The sequence below is a fragment of the Neovison vison genome, chromosome 11, assembly GCF_020171115.1.
Source record: "Neovison vison isolate M4711 chromosome 11, ASM_NN_V1, whole genome shotgun sequence".
In the NCBI taxonomy this organism is placed as follows: Eukaryota; Metazoa; Chordata; class Mammalia; order Carnivora; family Mustelidae; genus Neogale; species Neogale vison.
Window position 1 is genome coordinate 188,108,981 of NC_058101.1, and position 17,684 is coordinate 188,126,664.

The following is a 17,684-nucleotide window of genomic DNA, read 5'->3' on the forward strand; positions in this document are numbered from 1 at the left end:
ACCTCCATACTGTTTTCCATAGTGGCCATACCAGTTTGCATTCCCACCAGCAGCACACTTTTTCTCCATATCCTCACCAACACCTGTTGTTTCTTGTGGTGTTGATTTTGCACATTCTGAGGTGTGAGGTGATAGCTCATTATAGTTTTAATTTGCATTTCCCTGATGGTAGTGATAATAACCTCTTTTCATGTGTCTGCTGGCCATCTATGTCTTCTTTGGAGAAATGTCTGTTTATGTCTTCTGCCCATTTTGTAATTGGATTGTTTGTTTTTTGGGTGTTGAGTTTATAGAAGTTCTTTATCTATTCTGGATACTAACAGTTTATTGGATATGTCATTTGCAGATAACTTCTCCCATTCTGTAGGTTGCCTTTTAGTATGGTTGATTGTTTCCTTTGCTGTGCAGAAGCTTTTTATCTTGAAGTCCCAATAGTTTGTTTTTGCTTTTGTTTCCCTTGTCTCAGGAGACATATGTAGGAAAAGGTTCCTATGGCCAATGTTAGAAATTACTGCCTATGCTTTCTTCTAGGGTTTTTAATGGTTTCATGTCTCATGTTTAGGTCTTTAATCTATTTTGAATTTATTGGGGTGTGTGTTACAAGGAAGTGGTCCAGTTTCATTCTTCTACATGTTGGTATCCAGTTTCCCCAACACTGTTTGTTGAAGAGATTATCATGTTCCCTTTGGATATTCTTTCCTATTTTGTCAAAGATTAATTGACCATATAATTGTGGGTTTATTTGTGGGCTTTCCATTCTGTTCCATTATCTATGTGTCTATTTTTGTTCCAGTACTATACTGGTTTTTTAAATTTTTTTTAATTTAAATTAATTCATATATAATGTATTATTTGTCTCAGAGGTAGAGTTCAATGACTCATCAGTCTCCTATAATATCCAGTGCTCATTACATCATGTACCTTCCTTAGTTTCCATCACCCAGTTACACCATCCCTCTACCCTCCCCCAGCAACCCTCAGTTTGTTTCCTAAGGTTAAGAGTCTCTTATGGTTTGGGGCACCTGGGTGGCTCAGTGGGTTAGGCCCCTGCCTTCAGCTCAGGTCATGATCCCAGGGTCCTGGGATCGAGCCCCACATCAGGCTCTCTGTTCAGCGGGGAGCCTGCTTCCTCCCCTCTCTCTGTCTGCCTCTCTGCCTACTTGTGACCTCTCTCTCTCTGTGTCAAATAAATAAAATCTTAAAAAAAAAAAAAAGAGTCTCTTATGGTTTGTCTCCCTCTCTAGTTTTGTCTTGTTTCATTTTTTTTCCTTACTGTTTTAATCACTCCAGCTTTGTATTATAACTTAAAGTCCAGAATAGTGATGCCTCCAGCTTTGCTTTTCTTTTTCAAGATTGCTTTGGCTATTCAGGTGTTTTGTGGTTCCATACTAATGTTAAGATTGTTTGTTCTAGTTCTGTGAAAAATCCCATTGGTATTTTGATGGAGATTGCATTGAATGTGTAGGTTGCTTTGGGTAGTAGATGGTTTTAAGGAATTCTTTATATATTCTGGCTACAAGTCAGATTATATGCATTCTGAATATCTTCTCTGTGGCTTCAAGTCCGTGGCTTGCATTTTTACTCCCTTACTGGTGGGCTTTTAGTATGTAGAAATCCTTAATTTTAATGAATTCCAATTTAATTTAATGAAAAAGACTTTTCCTGCCACCTCCATTTTATTTTTAAGCTACCATAGTGATAGAGCTATTTTAAGTAGCCAGTAGTACCTTGTTGTTTGGTTTGTTTGTTTTAACAAGAGAGATGATTCAGAATTTCTGAAAATCAAAAGTAGTTATCAGTAAAGGTGACTTTTTTTTATTGTTTTTTGCCTCTTTTAAAAAAATGATATAGGGGTGGCTGGGCGACTCAGTCCGTTAAGCATCTGATTTTAGCTTGAGTCATGATCTCAGGATCCTGGGATCAAGCTCTGTGTTGTTCAAGCTCTGTTCAGCAAAGAATCTGCTTGTCCTCTCCCTCTGCCCCTTCTCATACTCATGCTCTGTCTTTCAAATAAATAAATAACATATTTTTTAAATGATGTAAAAAGATGGTCAACATACTGGGAATATATTCTTATAGCCTATATGAAAAACAAGTCTTTAATTTCTTTATTATGTAAAAAGCCCAAAAAATAAAACCACATATAAACATCTTGAGAGAAAAACAAATTAAAAAGATTAACACAGGGTGCCTGGGTGGCTCACTGGGTTAAAGCCTCTACCTTCGGCTCAGGTCCTGGAATGGAGCCCCACATTGGTCTCTCTGCCCAGCGGGAAACCTGCTTCCTCCTCTCTCTCTCTCTGCCTGCCTCTCTGCCTACTTGTGATCTCTGAATGTCAAATAAATAAATAAAATCTTTAAAAAAAAAAAGATTAATACATGATTTATAATAAAGTAAGAACAGAATCTTATCAAAATGGAAGTAAAATAAACATTAGATTAGGATTGGGAAGACATGTTAAGCTTAATATGTTAACATGACTATGATAGATAGAGATAGTGTGCTGTATATCTCTATTAAAATAAATTTTTTTGTTTGCATTTGGTTGATACACAGAGTTAAGTTTTGTGTATACAACATAGTGTTTCAGCACATCACTCTTGTAGTGTACTATGCTCACCAAAAGTGTAGATAGAACACTGTAATAGTGTCACTGGCTATATTCCCTATATGCTGTGCCTTTTATTCCCAGGATATATGCCCGTTACTTAAATGCTTATTGGTATTATTATACAGTTTTGGAAAAATACTCAAAAATTATAATGTTTTAAAATGGATTTTCTTGGTAGCTCTGCACTAATTTTATTAATAGTTCCTGGATCTCCTTTTTCACCTCAGAAATATTTTTCACCTCTAAAAATGTGAGCAAAATACATGTTCAATATATAATAGAGAGCCAGATGTATTGAGTTAACATATTTTAGGGGCACCTGGGTGGCTCAGTCAGTTAAGTGTCAGTTGTGATTTTGGTTCAGGTCATGATCTCATGGGTCAGCTCACGTGGTGATCTCATGGGTTGTGGGATCAAGCCCTGCCTGAGGCTCCATGCTCGTTGGAGTCTGCTTGAGATTCTTTCCCTATAACCCCTCTCTCCATTCGCACGCATGATCTCTCTCTCTCTCTCAAATAAATAAATATTTTTTAAAAGTTTTCATATGTTAGCACCCCTAAACCAAATTAAAATGAAGCACATTAATGAAAATTTTGGACATCATGTTACAGTACAATTCTAGTATGCCTGGGTGTTCAACTTGCCCAAATAGCTGACCCTTTGGGGGCTTGTTTTGTGTCTGTAGAGTACAGGCTGGTGAGATACTTCCACCTGACCAACTGTGCAGGTGTGTTCAGACTGTCTGCAGACTCATATGCCATAGCAAAAACGCACAAGATGACTTTTTCTTAAAAAAGAATTTTCTAACAATGTCATAGCTCTGTATATTGACCAAGAAATGTCCTATCTTTTCTCATAGGAGAGATTATTTCATTCAATGTGTTCTATGAATTTTTTACCATTTGCACTTCAATAATAACAGAAGACAAAGAAGGTAAATGTGTGCTGAGGGAGGGTGGGCAGTGCAAAGTACAAAGTAGAAGAAAAATCTAAATAAATAGAATTAGAACTTGTAATATGCAGGCTTACTCTTCAGATTCTCTGTATGTAGCATATAGTTTGAAGATCTTAGCAAATTTTTAAAAGAAGACTACCGTAATGGCTATTAAAGTTTAATTCAGGGATGCAAAACACTTGGAAGAAGTGTTTCAGGACTATAAACATTCTTATCCTTTCAGCTATTCTGCCTTATACTGTTCATGATTTAGTATAAGTATTCATAGGGGTAATCGATTATCTTTATATGTATAATGATAGCCTTTCGTTGAAGCCCAGGACAAATCTTGACCCATCATCTCGCAGCCAAGGGACTCTGTGTAGACGAGCTTCACTTCCCCATTTTTTTTTTTTTTTTTCTGGTAGGTCCCCAGAATGCAGGCACAGGATGATGTATCCTGATTTACTGTTAATTTTTACCTCTCCTCTCAGGAGAAAGTCTGCCTGTACCTCCCCTTTGAAGTGTTGAGCCGTAGGTAACAATTGCTGAAGGGAAGTGTGTTGGCAAGTCACATTAGGTAACTTAGGTACCTGTCAGTGGACCAAAGAAGGAGCACTGATTCTTTTCTCTTATTATAAATTTACCTGGAACCCTGTGTTCTCAGATAATTAGGAGGGGATCTGGCCATTGTGACAGGCACAACAGTTTGATCTTATTAAGGCTATGCTATTAGGATGTTGCTTAATTAAAATTCTTACTGTTGAACAGTTGTGAATATCAGTAAACCAGAATTAAGTGTCCAGCTTTGAGTTAGAATCTGTTATACTGTCATATGCATCCATTATGCTTCATGTCTCTCCTTACTTCAAATTAGGACATCTACTACATGGACGAAACATGGACTTTGGAGTGTTTCTTGGGTAAGTAAAGAACATGGTGAGTGTCAGTCCTTAGGAAGAGTATGTTGTATTACATTGATGAAAAGTAAATCATACATCATGCCCCAAATATGACCAGAAGTGAAGATACTGGATCCCTAGTTTTGAAACAAAGTTGGGGACACTCTTTGGGAGCCCGTAACGGAGTTAAACCTAGTAAACAGAAATCCGGAGCATGATTAAAGGCCCCAGTTGCATGTTGGGCTTACTGCTTAGAAGGGAAGAACAGCATTCTTTTTTACATCTTCTTAACATTCCTGGAAAAGTAGAACAGTGCTTTTTTATATTTGTTAGAGATGTACATTTGAATATGGGGTTTGCTCTTTAGTAGGCTGTGTTGTTTTGACTTATTTAGCTTCTCTGAGCCTCTAGTTTTATCACATGGAAAATGGAGGGTAAAACCACTCACATTGCCAAGTTCTTGTGAGGCTTGGTCATTAATGGATTAGGGAGATAAAGCACCTGATATAATGCCTGGCCGTGATCATTATATATTCATTATTATCATTTTTTTTTTAAGATTTTTATTTATTTATTTATTTGACAGACATCACAAGTAGGCAGAGAGAAAGGGAAGCAGGCTCCCCGCTGAGCAGAGAGCCTGACTCGGGGCTCGATCCCAGGACCCTGGGATCATTACCCGAGCCAAAGGCAGAGGCTTTAACCCTCTGAGCCACCCAGGTACCCCATCATCATTGTTTTTAAATGTCACTGTAATTTGTCTTTTGTAGGTGGAATATAAACAATAATACCTGGGTCGTAACTGAGCAACTCAAACCTTTGACAGTGAACTTGGACTTCCAAAGAAACAATAAAACTGTCTTCAAGGCTTCAAGCTTTGCTGGCTATGTGGGCATGTTAACAGGATTCAAACCAGTAAGGAGTCTACTGTTACATAATTTTACAGGTAGCTCTGTGTCCTGCTTTTACTGCCTGTGAAGGGTGGGGTCTAAGGACCTAAAAAGAATATGAAGCCTCAGTTCATCCCTTTGTACTTTTGTCACCATCATAGGTGTGAGCTCACGTGGTAGAGAAGAGTAGAGAGGGAACACAGGTTTGTTTCTGAACCTCTTCTGAGGAAAAGGCACATGGCTGGTTGTGGAGGGCCGGGAATGTAATATAAATCTGGCATCTGGCCTTTAGTCTGCCACTCAGACAAGTTAGGCATTTATTCTCTACAGTTCATTTTCCTTCTCAGACAAGTGTGGCCAATAATATTCTTCCTGCTCATTTCACACACTACACATGAAGATGCTTTGAACTTCTAAAAGCTGTTAATAAAATGTGATAGTATAGTTTTTGTTTTTGTTTTTTTTAAAGATTTTTTATTTATTTATTTGACAGAGAGAGATTACAAGTAGGCAGAGAGAGAGAGAGGAGGAAGCAGGCTCCCTGCAGAGCAGAGAGCCCGATGCGGGACCCGATCCCAGGACCCTGAGATCATGACCTGAGCCGAAGGCAGCGGCTTAACCCACTGAGCCACCCAGGCGCCCTCCCGAATGTGATAGTATAGTTTTGACTCAGCTTTAAATCCCCACCTTCCACTCCCTACCCCCTGCATTCCAGGATTTGCCATACCAGCATAAATATGAGAGGGCCTTAAAAACAGGATGGTTGAAGTTTTTGACCTCATTGCTTTGTCTTGTTTTTAGGGACTGCTTAGTCTTACATTAAATGAACGTTTCAGTATAAATGGCGGTTATATGGGTGAGTAGAGTTTTTAAATGGGAATTGTATAGATGTTTTAGGAGGAAGGCCAGACTGTGTCTTCTGGTTCATAGTCTAACCTGATTGCAGGCCTGTGACACTGTGTGTGTTTGATTTCTTCCAGGTGTCATAGAATGGATTTTGGGAAAGAAAGATGCTATGTGGATAGGGTTTATCACTAGATCAGTTCTGGAAAACAGCACAAGGTAATCTGTTTGATTGCTTTATTCATTTTAAAATTTTATTTTTTGTTGGAGATAAAAGTGACATTAAATATTATCTTGGTTTTGGCTATACAACAAAATGTTTTGGGATTTGTATATATTGTGAAATTATCACTACAGTAAGTCTAGCTAACATCCATCACCACATACAGTTACAGAAACTGTTTACTTTGTGTTGAGAACTTTTAAGATTTACTCTCTTAGCAACGGTCAAATATACAGTATAGTATTGTTAACTATTGTTACCTTGCTGTACATTTTATCTCCAGGAATTACTTATTTTAGAACTGGAAGTTTGATCCCCTTCACCCATTTCTCCCACCTCCCATTCCCCACCTCTAGCAACCACCACTCTGTTCTCTATATTTATATGTTTAATTTTGTTAGATTCTGCATGTTTAAGTGATATAATAAGGTATCTGTCTTGCTCTGTCTGACTTATCTCACTGAACATAATTCCCTTATGGTCCATCCGTGTTGTCACAAATGGCAAGATTTCCTTCCTTTTTTTTACACCTGAGTAATATTCCAGTGTGTGTGTGTGTCTACATGTACACACACATATACCGTATCTTCTTTATCCATTCATCAATCAATGGTCACTTGGGTTGTTTCCGTGTCTTGGCTGTTGTTACTCACTCAGGCTGCAGTCAACACGGTGCTGCAGGTATCTTTTAAAGTTAGTGTTTTTGGTTCCTTTGCATATATTTCCAGAAATAGAATTGCTGGATCATATGGTACTTTTTTTATTTTTTTGAGGAGCCTCCATACTGTTTTCCGTAAAGGCTGCACCAGTTTACATTCCCACCAACAGTGTACAAGTGTTCCCGTTCTCTAGTTCCTCACCAACTCTTATCTTTTTTGATAATAGCTATTCCAGCAGATAAGAGGTGATAATTCATTGTCGTTTTGACTTGCATTCCCCTGGTGATTAGTGATGCTGAGCACATTTTCATGTACTTGTTGGCTACCTGAATATCATCTTAGGAAAAATGCCTAGTCAGATCCTCTACCCATTTTTTATAACAGATTTTTTGTGTGTGTGTGCTACTGAGTTGTCTGAGTGTGATATATATATATATATTTTTTACAATATATATTTGGTTTTTGTTTCCATTAACTCCCAAAAGCCTTATAATTTCCTAAGTGTTGAGAATGATAAATGTGTCTTTTGTTGTGGTAATGAGACCAGTTATTTAATCAGTCATGCTGATGTAATGAAGCTTCCATAAAAGCCAAAAAGGAGAGGGTTTGAAGAGCTGGGTAGGTGAACACATCATCTGGGGAGAGAGGCATGCTTTGAATGCATGGAAACTCTGTGTCCTCACATACCTAGCCCTATGCAGTCTTTTTTTTTTTTTAAAGATTTATTTATTTATTTGACAGACAGAAATCACAAGGAGGCAGAGAGGCAGGCAGAGAGAGAGGAGGAAGCAGGCTCCCTGCTGAGCAGAGAGCCCCATGCGGGGCTCTATCCCAGGACCCTGGGATCATGACCTGACTGAGCCACCCAGGCGTGCCCGCCCTATGCAGTCTTTATATGGCTGTTGCTTCATATCGTTTATCGTATCCTTTAATAAACTGGTAAACATGTTTCCTTGAGTACTATGAGCCCTTCAGGAAATTCACTGAAACTCAAGAGGAGCTTGTTGCAGCCTCCAGTCTCAACCAGTCAGCTAGAAGCACGGGTAATTAGAACTGGCACAATGGGGCTTAGAACTGGCCTCTGAAGTGGGGGATGGGATGTAATCTTGTTTGTAAGTCTGAATCCTTAACCCATGGAATACAGTGCTATCTCAGGGTAGATAGTGTCAGAATTGAGTTGTTCTTGGACTCCTGCAGGGTTGGATGTGGCAAGCCCCCTCACACCCTCCAATGTTAAAGTTGGGCCCAGGAATCATAGAAGAACTAGTTCTTTATATATTTTGTATATTAACTCTATCAGATATATGATTTGCATGTACTTTCTTCCTTTCACTGGATTGTGTTTTCATTTTGTTGATGGTTTTCTTGCTATGCAGAAGCTTTTTAGTTTGATATACTTCCACTAATGTTTTTGTTGCCTTTTTGCTTTTGGTGTCAAATTCAAAAACTCCTCACCAAGACTAATGTTAAGGACTTTATACCTTATATTTGCTTCTAGGAATTTTATGGCTTTAGGTCTTATGTCCATATCTTTAGTTCATTTTGAGTTGAGTTTGTGTAAGACAGTGGATTAGTTTCATTCTTTTGCATGTTACTGCCCTTTCCCAATTGTGTATTCTTGGCTCTGTTGTAAATTCGTTAACCATATATAAATGGGTTTGTTTCTGGGCTGTCTGTGTGTGTTATTATGCCAATATCATACTGTCTTGATTTCTAATTATTGTTTTGTAATATAGTTTGAAATCAGGAAATGTAATGCCTCCAGCTTTGTTGTTCTTATGATTGCTTTGGCTATTTGGAACCTTTTGTCGTTCCATTCAAATTTTAGGATTGTTTGTTCTATTTCTGTGAAAAGTGCTACTGGAATTTGCACTGAATCTGTAGATTGCTTTGGGTCATATGGACATTTTAACAATATTAATTCTTCCAATTCATGAACACATATATTTGTGTCTTCTTCCATTTCTCTTATCAATGTCTTATAGTGTTCAGTGTACACGTCTTTCACCTTCTTGGTTAAATTTATTCCAAGGTACTTTATTCTTTCTAATGCAGTTGTAAATTTCTCTTTCTGGTAGTTCATTATTAGTGTGTAGAAAAGCAGCTGAATTTTGTATATAGATTTGTGCTTCTGAAGTTTTACTGCATTTGTTTATCCTCACAGTTTTTCAGTAGAATCTTTAGGGTTTTCTATATAGAGTATAATGTCATCTGCTATTAGTGACAATTTTACCTCTTCCTTTCTAATTTTGATGCTATTTCTCTTTCTTGCCTAATTGCTCTGGCTTATATTGAATAAAAATGGTGAGAGTAGACATCTTCGTCTTGTTCCTAATACTAGAGGAAAAGCTTTCAGCTTTTCACCATTCATTGTCTACAATGTTAGTTAGGGCTTGTCATATGTGGCCTTTATTATGTTAAGATATGTTCCCTCCTCTATACCCACTTTGTTGACAGTTTTTATCATGAAAGGATGTTGAATTCTGTCAAATGTTTTTCTGAATCTATTGAGATGATCATATGCTTTTTATTCCTCATTTTGTTAATGTGGTGTATTACATTGACTTGTGGATGTTGATCCATTCTTGCACCCCTGGAATAAATACCACTTGATTATGGTGTACCCTTTTAGTGTATTATAGTCTATTTTAAATTACTCATATTAAAATAGAAAAATATTTTCTCGTTAATTTCCCATTGAAGAATTCTTTCAGAGTTTCTAGGTTAACCTTTGACATTCATATGGAATTCATGCTTTGTGTATCTAAATCAAAAAATAAACTGATTTATTTAAAAAGTGCTAGGGATAGTGCCAGTATAAAGGGTACCTGTTAGTTTTTCTTGATTTACAAAAAACCCATCCATACACAGAAGAAAATTTGTACAATAAAATCTTCATTTAAACTGTTAATACCTGTTAAACTAGAAGTTATATTCTGTCCTGGTACAGAAATTTTGTAATAGCCAGCACTACATCCAAGTGACCTAGAATAAATGGGTATCATTCCTATTTTTAATGAGTTCAAGGGAGTAAGATTTAGTGACCTTTCTGAAAATTCAGTTTCTAATAGCCCAGTTTTCCAAGGTTACTTTCTATTCCCTAAGTCCTAGAAATAGTAATTAGTACTATTTCTTCTTGATCTGTTGTTGAGTAAAAGGCTTAGACAACTAGGGTGGAAGATAATCTCTTGAGGCCATTTGGTTTGTCCTTCAGATTAGAGGGAATATTTCAGATAGTGTTTCACCACATGGTGTTGGGGATTGTTCCTCCATGAGCCATTGCTCACCATCCCTTTCTAAAAGAACATGTTTCTCAGATACTTGTGTTCCCTTAGTTTCCACAACGAAAAATTTTTCATTCCAAGTTACTTAAAAACGTTTATTATTTTTTTTTATGTTTCTATGTAGTTATGAGGAAGCCAAGAATATATTGACCAAAACCAAGATATTGGCCCCAGCATACTTTATCCTGGGAGGCAACAAGACTGGGGAGGGTTGTGTGATCACACGAGACAGAAAACAATCTTTGGATGTCTATGAGTAAGTACACTTGTTCACACAAAATAAATAGAAACTAAAGCCTAGACTGACATATTTATAGGTTTAAGGCAGGAAGCCTAAGCAGAATTTCTACTTTTGTATCTAGACTTAACACCAAGCAGGACAGATGGTATGTAGTACAAACAAATTATGACCGTTGGAAAAGCCCTTTCTTTCTTGACGATCGCAGAACACCTGCAAAGATGTGTCTAAACCAGACAACCCAAGAGGTACGTTCATAATGTCATTATGTGGAAAGAAATGGTGACATTTAAAGAGTATCTTAGTTGTGGCATTTTTCTTTGGCCTTCGACGAATTTATAAACTTTCTGATGAGTATCTCTGGACAATTTGTACTGAGTTTTTGTTTTGAATTGAAAGATCAAAATTGTACTGTATTTGCCTTTTTGACTCTAATAGTGGACACCACTCTTTAAAGCTGAATGACTAACAGGCAAGAATTAAAAGGGCAAAAGAGAGAGAAAGTGATATATTAATATCATTAACTCTCATTCTAAAAGTGACTCCAAGAGAAATTATTTTAGGGGATTGTGGGAAGATTGACTGAAGAATGTCTTTGTTTCTAATGACCCATTTGTATGGATAAGGCTGCTGATATCTGCATTAACTTAATAACTTAAATTATTTTTGTGTTTTAGAATATCTCATTTGCAACCATGTATGATGTCCTATCAACAAAACCTGTCCTCAACAAGGTATTTAAAATATATATATATATATGTGTACTTTTAGGGAAGTAATTTGGCCCTGTTTTTATCTTTCCCTGTTATCTTGGATCAGTCAGAGCTAGGACCCCAAGTCATGTTCTGCTTAAGGTTAATTTTTAAAAATGTTTTTATGTGACAAAACAGTAACTCTTGGGATATGACAAACCAGTTAGTGTGGTTCTTTGTCCAAAACTGGTAAAAATACTCTTTCCAATTTGACTTCCATGACATTTGAATCAAATGTAGCCTTTTACTTTTTTGACTTCCCCTGTCAGAAATTTTATGCTGTACACTCTAACTAACACCTAAAACTCAACAGAGTCTGAAGTGTGTTTATAGATGGAGCTTTGTGCCTGCATAGTTTCCCCCACTGTGTCAGGAACATGGTAAGGATAAGGACAGTCACAGCTAAGCTGGTTATAGTCCGTGGTCTACACTACTAGGCTTTGCAGGACTACTGTTTATACTGTTGAGGAGGGTTAAGTATTAAAGTTTTGTGGTGAAGCAGTGTAGTACTCAGGAGTAAGATCTCATAAGGAGCTGAGGGGATTTTCTCCTGGGCCTGTTTATATTCATGACCTGGAATAATGGCACTATTGAAGTTAGTTGTCTTAATTATTTTTTACTTATATTCCTAAATGGTGAACTAGAACTATTGTTATTAACTTAGTAACTATTTACATCTATGTATATTTAATGTCTTTATTTATATACAATTTATATATTATATTAAGTAACTTCATAAAGCAGTTTGACATGTACCAAAATTAACACAAGTCAGGACATCTTAGAATTGGAAACATCCTTAAAATAAAAGTAACTTTTCTTTCAGCTGACTGTATTCACAACCCTGATGGATGTTACCAAAGGTCAATATGAAACTTACCTGCGGGATTGCCCAGACCCTTGCATAGGTTGGTGAGCATACACCTGGCCCCTAGAATGCTCTCTGTGTGGCATGAAGATGGGAACTCACATGCATCAAACTAGTGCAGCCGTCTGATCTCCTTCCAAAGACCAAGACTCAGGGCAGTTTCTTGTTGAGGCATGAACTTGTCTTTCTTGTGTTTAGAGTTCACAGACGATTTTTGCCATAACAGTTGATTGTTCTGTTTGCAGGTAACTTCTTTATATACAAAAATCAATCATCTAGAATTTGCAGTTTCACTTCACTTTGACTTTTAGGGATAGGGATGGGCAATGAATCTATTAGGGGACCCACCTCCATAGAATAAAAGCAAGATTCTTGGTGGGTGTTGAATCCAGCACATCTGTACATAGTTCAGTTTCTCAATTCAATCCATAATTTTCTTTCCCTCTGGTTCAAATTACTCTTAAAATTAGCACACCATGGTATTTGCTCTCTGTGACAGCAACTTAATTTCACTGATTTTGATTGGAGGGGGATGAGACAGACCTTCAGCTGTGTATTTCTCTTAAGGGGCAGTAATACTCAAGGCTTTGACCCTCAATAGAAGTACTTATTTTGGGTTCATGAAGCAGTCCATCTACAAGACAGCCTTTCATACACAGAACTGACACATTCCCTTTTTCATAATTACTCTACCTCCCAGTAAGTCCAGGCAGTTGTTAACTTCAAACACGGAGTCTCACGTTCTGTGAATTAATAGTAAATAGGCCAAAGCCTTATGGAATTGAGAGGTGAACCCGTCAAGTTACATTAGTATCATTCACTTAATAAATGTTTAGTTTGTCTTTCTGATCACTATGTATTTTTTAAAAAACTTAGTTACTAAAAATGTTTTTCAGAAATCAGTCCTATTTATGGAAAGTGCTAATAATAGAACTTGTTAACCTTTCAGACTTTAACAGTTAACTGTGAAATGCATGCCAGTTGGGCGAGACTGTATTCACTTTATTTTGTATGTTACTTGTGTTCATGATGCTCAATAAACAGGCATTGGAAGTAGTGTCAGTGGTCATATATGCTGATTCAGTGTACACCCACATGCCAGTTTGAGGGTGGGGCTTATTAGGGAGAAAGTGAAGCTGAACACAGCATCTGAATTAAATTACAGGGGTTATGTAGGCGGGTTCTTCAGTTTATGACTACCTGCTCACCATCTGACATGACTAATCCTTCCACCTCTAAACCCAGTGGTGTCAGCAGTATGCAAGTGTCCAAAGGCTATTTTTCTCCTGGGAGGAGGTGTTTCCACAAAACTATAATGATACTATCTTAGTGAAGCCAGAGGAATTATAAGAGGATTTGTGTTAAAATAGGATTTGAATTAAAAAAAAAAAAAAAAAAAAAACACCTCAGGGGTGCAACAGCTGGCTCAGAGGAGCATGCAACTCTGGATCTTGGAGTCAAGACTTGGAGCCCAGTTTTGGGTGTGGTTACTTAAAAATATAAATAGAATCTTTAAAAAGCCCACAACTTCAGATTTTGTTCCTCTTATAAAAATGAAGTGAGGTAAACTTGTATTTTTTCTAAAGTTGTAACCTTTGATATTCATAATAAATAGGTGAGATGCTAATTGTTTTAGACCAGTTCCTCAGGACTACCTCAGAGGATAGGGAGGAACTAACACACATTAAGATTTTAGGTAGCATTGCTTAGTGGTAAAGAAGCAGTTATAAAATAGGATGTGGAGTATAAGTCTATTTATAGAAGTACTTATGCAAAATTAGATAAAAATCTAGAATATAGAAAGATGACGGACAGAGTGTTTACTAAAATGCTGACAGTAGTTCCCACTGAATAGCTGTATTAATTCCTGTATTAATTTGGTTATTAATTTGGAGAGGACATTAATGAGATTGTAGGTGTACATAGTTTTACAACACTTTGCTTTATTATGCTTCACAGGTAGTGGTTTTTACAAATAGGTTTGTGGCAACCTTGCGTCAAGCACCGTTTTTCCAGTAGCATTTGCTCACTTTGTGCCTGTGTCATATTTTAGTAATTCCCACAAAATTTAAGACTTTGTCATTGTTACTGTATTAGATACAGTGATCTACCCACCACCTATTTCCCCATCTCTTTCCCTCTCCTTGCGCCTCCCTATTCCTTGAGACACAATGGTATTGAAATCAGGCCAATTAATAACCATACAGTGGCTTCTAAGTGTTTTAAATGTCCATTTATCTATTGATGAACACTCTTGTTTCCATGTGTTGGCTATTGTTAATAATGCTGATATAAACATAGGGGTACATGTATCTTTTTTAATTCATGCTTTCATTTTCTTTGGGTTAACAGCCGGTAGTGGCATTACTGGATTGTGGATTTGTTTTTAATATTTAAAGGAACCTCCACTGTTGTCCACAGTGGCTGTACCAGTTTGCATTCCCAGCAGTGCATGAGGGTTCCCTTTTTTCCATGTCCTCACCTATGCGTATGTGTTATCTCTTTGATACTAGCCCTTCTGACAGGTGTGAGGTGGTAGCTCATTGTGGTTTTGATTTGCATTTCCCTGATGAGGGATGCTGAGCATCTTTTAATGTGTATGTTGGCCACCTGGATGTCTTTGTTGGAAAATGCCTATTTGGATCTTCCGCCCATTTTTAATGGGATTTTTTGTTTTTGTTGGTATTGTGTTTTAGGAGTTCTTTATATAGTTTGGATATTAACTCTTTATTGGCTGTGTCACTTGCAAATATCTTCTCCCATTCAGTAGGTTGCCATGTCTCATTTTAAATCAAAAGCTAAAAATGACTAAGCTCAGTGAGGAAAGCAGAAAGAAAGCCAAGAAAGGCTGACAACTAGGACTCTTGTGCCAAATGGGCCAAGTTGTGAATGCAAAGAAAAGTTCTTGAAGGACACTGAAAGTGCTATTCTTGTGAACATATGAATAGTAAGAAAGCAAAACAGCCTTATTGCTGATATGGAGAGAATTTTAGTGGTCTGGATAGAAGATCAAGCAAGCCACATTTCCTTAAAGCCTAATCTAGAGCTTTCATCTTGTGAAGGCTAAGAGGTGGGAAAGCTGCAGAAGAAAAAGGTGCAGGTTAGCAGAGGTGGGGTCATGAAGTTTGAGGAGAGAAGCCGTCTCTGTAACATTAAAGTGCAGGGTGAAGCAGCGAGTGGGGATGGAGAAGCTGCAGCAGGTTACCCAGATTTAGCTCAGGGCATCAATGCAGGCAGCAACACTAAACAGATTTTCCGTGCAGATGAAGCAGCTTTCTTTCGGAAGATGCCATTTAGGAATTTCATAGCTAGAGAGAAGTCAATGCCTGGCTTCATAGCTTCAAAGGGCAGGCTGTCTCTATGTTAGGAGCTAATGCAGCTGGTCACCTTAAGTTGAAGCCAGTGCTCAATGACCATTCTGTACACAAAGCACATTGGTTTACAACCTGATTTACTGAATATTTTAAGCCCGTGACTGAGACCTTCTGCTCAGAAAATTGACTTCTTTCACAAGACGACTGCTCATTAACAACGTGCCTGGTTACTGAAGAGCTCTGATGTTCATGGACAACGTAACATGACTCCTGCTGTTTTCATGCCTGCGAACACAACATCCACACTGCAGCACCACATGAATCAAGGATTTTTTTACTTACTTTATATGAAATATATTGTCTTACTCTATATGAAATATATTTGTAAGGCTATAGCTGTCCTAGACAGTGATTTCTGAGATGATCTGTGCAATGTAAATTAAACCTTCTGGAAAAGATTCACCATTCTAGATGCCATGAACAACATTTGTGATTCATGGGAAGAGGTCAAAATATCAGTGTTGACACGGTTTTGAAAGTTGGGGCTTGCAACCTTCAAGGATGCCTTTAAGAGGTTCAAGACTTCAGTGGAGGAATTAACTACAGATGTGGTGGAAATAATTAGAGAACTAAAAGGGAAGCCTAAAGGGGTGCCTGAAGCTCAGAGCATGCAATTCTGGATCTTGGGGTTTTAAGTTCAAGCCTCATGTTGGGTGTAGAAGTAGCTTAAAAATAAAATCTTTAGAAAAAAAAGAAGAGGAGCCTGAAGATGTGACTGAACTGCTGGCATCTCATCAAACTTGAATGGATGAGGAGTTGCTTCTTACGGATGAACAGAGAAAGTGGTTTCTTTAGATGGAGTCTACTCCTGGGGAAGATGCTGTGAAGACTGTTGAAATGACAAGAAAAGACTAAGAAAATTACATCAACTTAATTGATAAAGAGGCATCAGGGTATGAGAGGACTGACTCCTATTTTGGAATAAGTTCTGTGGGTAAAATGCTATCAAACAGCACAGTATACAGGAGAGAAAGGAAGTCCACTGATGCGGGAAAACTTCATTGTTGTTTTAAGAAACTGCCATGGCCAAAACACCCTTCAACAGCCACCACCCTTGATCAGTCGGCAGCCATCAGCATCCAGGCAAGACCCTCTACCAGCAAAATAATTATAATTGCTGAAAGCTCAGATGATGGTTGGCATTTTTTTCGTTTTTTGAAGATGTTACTTATTTGACAGAGAGCAGAGCAAGGGGACTGGGAGAGGGAGAAGCAGGTTCCCCGCTGAATAGGGAGCCTGATGGCAGGGCTCAATCCCAGGACCCTGTAGTCAACAGACTACAGGGTAAACATACTATAAACTATATACTATAAGCTGTAAACTATAGGGTAAACATAAACTTTTATATGCCCTGGGAAACCAAAAAAATTTACTTGACTCACTTTATTTCAGTGGTCTGGAACTGAACTTATAATATCTCCAGTGTATGCCTATACTACTTCCACACCATCATCAGTTGGAAAATCATAATTCCAACTTGTCAGTACATTAATTAGGTATGTAGGAGAGAACTCAAACTCAAGCTTTATAATGCGATTTGTTTTCAAAATATCCAAATCAATAACTTTCTGTAAATTGCTGGCCCAGGGTTATTCTAAGTCTGGGCAGATGAACTAATAATTAAAACTATATTATAAATCAAAGTTACTTAAAGGCATTCTATTCCTTAGTGGAAAATGAGCCAAGCAGAGACACCAGTGACTCTGAGGGAGCAACCAGATGTATGAAAGTGGCCAATATTAAAGCAGCAATTAGTTATGTGGCAAGAACAAGAAATGATGGCTTCTCCAGGCAAGGCGACTGGACAGCCGTGTTTGCACAGTGAAATATGTGACATCCAGAGCCAATTATTTTTTACAGGTAAAAAATAAACTGTTTATATTAAGTAAAAGTGGACGATAACAAGAAACATGCCAGGCTAACTTTGAGTAAGTATGAGAATGTTCTCTACATAGTATATGAAATAGATGCAATTAAGAAATAATAGAATACACCTACCTACAGTGGAAGAAAAGTGGTCTTGAATTTGAGAAGTCTCCTCCCTGGCTAGTTGTTATGCCACTGTTTTTTATGCCTTTGATTTTTTTTTTTGTTGTTGGTTCTAT

The 17,684-nt window shown here is 37.6% G+C and overlaps 2 protein-coding genes across 26 annotated transcripts in view; one reads left to right on the forward strand and one right to left on the reverse strand.

Annotated features, from left to right (window-relative positions):
* The window catches only part of ASAH1 (N-acylsphingosine amidohydrolase 1), a 49,182-nt gene extending 35,920 nt beyond the window's left edge, over positions 1-13,262 (forward strand). Inside the window, exons 6-14 of the mRNA XM_044225454.1 lie at positions 3,472-3,546; positions 4,424-4,469; positions 5,219-5,363; positions 6,140-6,194; positions 6,319-6,400; positions 10,472-10,603; positions 10,710-10,833; positions 11,263-11,319; positions 12,164-13,262. Of these exons, the coding sequence (XP_044081389.1) occupies positions 3,472-3,546; positions 4,424-4,469; positions 5,219-5,363; positions 6,140-6,194; positions 6,319-6,400; positions 10,472-10,603; positions 10,710-10,833; positions 11,263-11,319; positions 12,164-12,253 (806 nt within the window). The 3' untranslated portion in view covers positions 12,254-13,262. The remainder of the gene's footprint in view (positions 1-3,471; positions 3,547-4,423; positions 4,470-5,218; positions 5,364-6,139; positions 6,195-6,318; positions 6,401-10,471; positions 10,604-10,709; positions 10,834-11,262; positions 11,320-12,163) is intronic.
* Positions 13,263-15,639: 2,377 nt separating this feature from the next.
* PCM1 (pericentriolar material 1) overlaps positions 15,640-17,684 on the reverse strand; it is an 85,330-nt gene continuing 83,285 nt past the window's right edge. For all 25 annotated transcript variants that reach the window (XM_044225458.1, XM_044225478.1, XM_044225473.1 and 22 more), the window contains one exon: positions 15,640-15,804. In XM_044225458.1, coding sequence (XP_044081393.1) covers positions 15,767-15,804 — 38 coding nt within the window. In that variant the 3' untranslated portion in view covers positions 15,640-15,766. The remainder of the gene's footprint in view (positions 15,805-17,684) is intronic.